The sequence below is a fragment of the Condylura cristata genome, unplaced genomic scaffold, assembly GCF_000260355.1.
Source record: "Condylura cristata isolate star-nosed mole 26May11 unplaced genomic scaffold, ConCri1.0 scaffold00074, whole genome shotgun sequence".
Classification (NCBI taxonomy): domain Eukaryota; kingdom Metazoa; phylum Chordata; class Mammalia; order Eulipotyphla; family Talpidae; genus Condylura; species Condylura cristata.
The window spans coordinates 84,757-85,962 of NW_004567175.1; the positions used below are offsets into that span (position 1 = coordinate 84,757).

The 1,206-nt window shown below is 69.9% G+C and overlaps 1 protein-coding gene across 1 annotated transcript in view; it reads left to right on the forward strand.

Moving 5' to 3' along the window:
* The first annotated feature begins 953 nt into the window (after nucleotides 1-953).
* The window catches only part of LOC101633682 (janus kinase and microtubule-interacting protein 3-like), a 16,322-nt gene continuing 16,069 nt past the window's right edge, over nucleotides 954-1,206 (forward strand). The window contains exon 1 of the mRNA XM_012734813.1: nucleotides 954-1,195. Coding sequence (XP_012590267.1) covers nucleotides 1,061-1,195 — 135 coding nt within the window. The 5' untranslated portion in view covers nucleotides 954-1,060. The remainder of the gene's footprint in view (nucleotides 1,196-1,206) is intronic.

Consider the following 1,206-nt stretch of genomic DNA (forward strand, 5'->3'; position numbering starts at 1 on the left):
GTGCTGCTGCGGGCGGCGGCGCTCCTGTGTGCCGGGCCCTGAGTGCAGAGCAGGGGCCGGAGTCCGCGCTGGCCGTGACTGGCGGCGCCCTCTCAGGCCCTGGCGCTGCGCAAGTGGAATACTGTTTGCAACTGGGGTCCCAGGGTCACCACCCTGCGGGGGCGCCGCGCAGAGTCCGGCCGCCCCACTGAGAACCACATCCGCCGAGGTGGCTGAGCTGGGCACTACCGGCCCGCCCCGACCCCACCTTCGCCCCGCCCCTCCGCCCCGCCCCGCGCGTCCGCCCCTCACACGGGCTGGCGAGTCCGGCCCTGACCCCTCCCTCGAGGTGGCTATGCAGTGCAGGGCCCCAGGCAGCCCCGGGAGTCAGGAGTGGCCGCCACGCAGGACCCAGCCGCTCATGCGCCACTGTGCGTCTTCTGTTTTTTCAGGATTTATTTATTTATACATACAGAGGGGTGCAGGACAGGTGTGGGGGTGAGAGGGCTCCCCAGAAACAGTGGGGAGCAGGGCAGGCACATGTGCTGAAACCCACTGCTGATGGGAGCAGCAGCGGACGACAGGAGGGGTCTGCTGCGCCCTGGCGGGGGTCCCTCCCTGGCGGGGGTCCCTCCCTGGCGGGGGTCCCTCCCTGGCCCGTGCCACAGCGCTGCGCTATCGCCCCGCACCCTAGGGAGGCCCGGTTTTGTTTTCGGTGAACATTTTAAGGCAGTCACGGCAGTGGCGTGGGGTGCGCAGCACCTCCATTCTGAGAGGAGACTGCCGAGCTCAGGGCTCTGGCTCACGGCAATTTGCTCTGCCCCCCACTTCCGGGCTGTGCCCAGACCGCCCTGTGGGCCCCGCCCTGTGGCCCGCCTCCTTCGCAGCGACGGTCACTCGCTTCGCCACTGCAGCTGAGCGCACCTTGCGGCCGTGTCAGCGGCCCGAGGGGGCCGCTCACCAGGTGTGCCTCCCCCAGGTGAGTGAGAAAATGTAGCGCGGCCGCAGCAAGGCGCCCAGCCGGAGCTCGGCGTGGACGACCGGACCAGCGGCCGCCGGCACCCTTTGGGCCACCCCCACCATGTCCAAGAAGGGCGCGGGCAGCCGAGGGAAGGGGGACAGGGCGGAGGCCCTGGCCGCACTGCAGTCTGCCAACGAGGAGCTGCGGGCCAAGCTCACGGACATCCAGATCGAGCTGCAGCAGGAGAAGAGCAAGGTGGGCGCCCC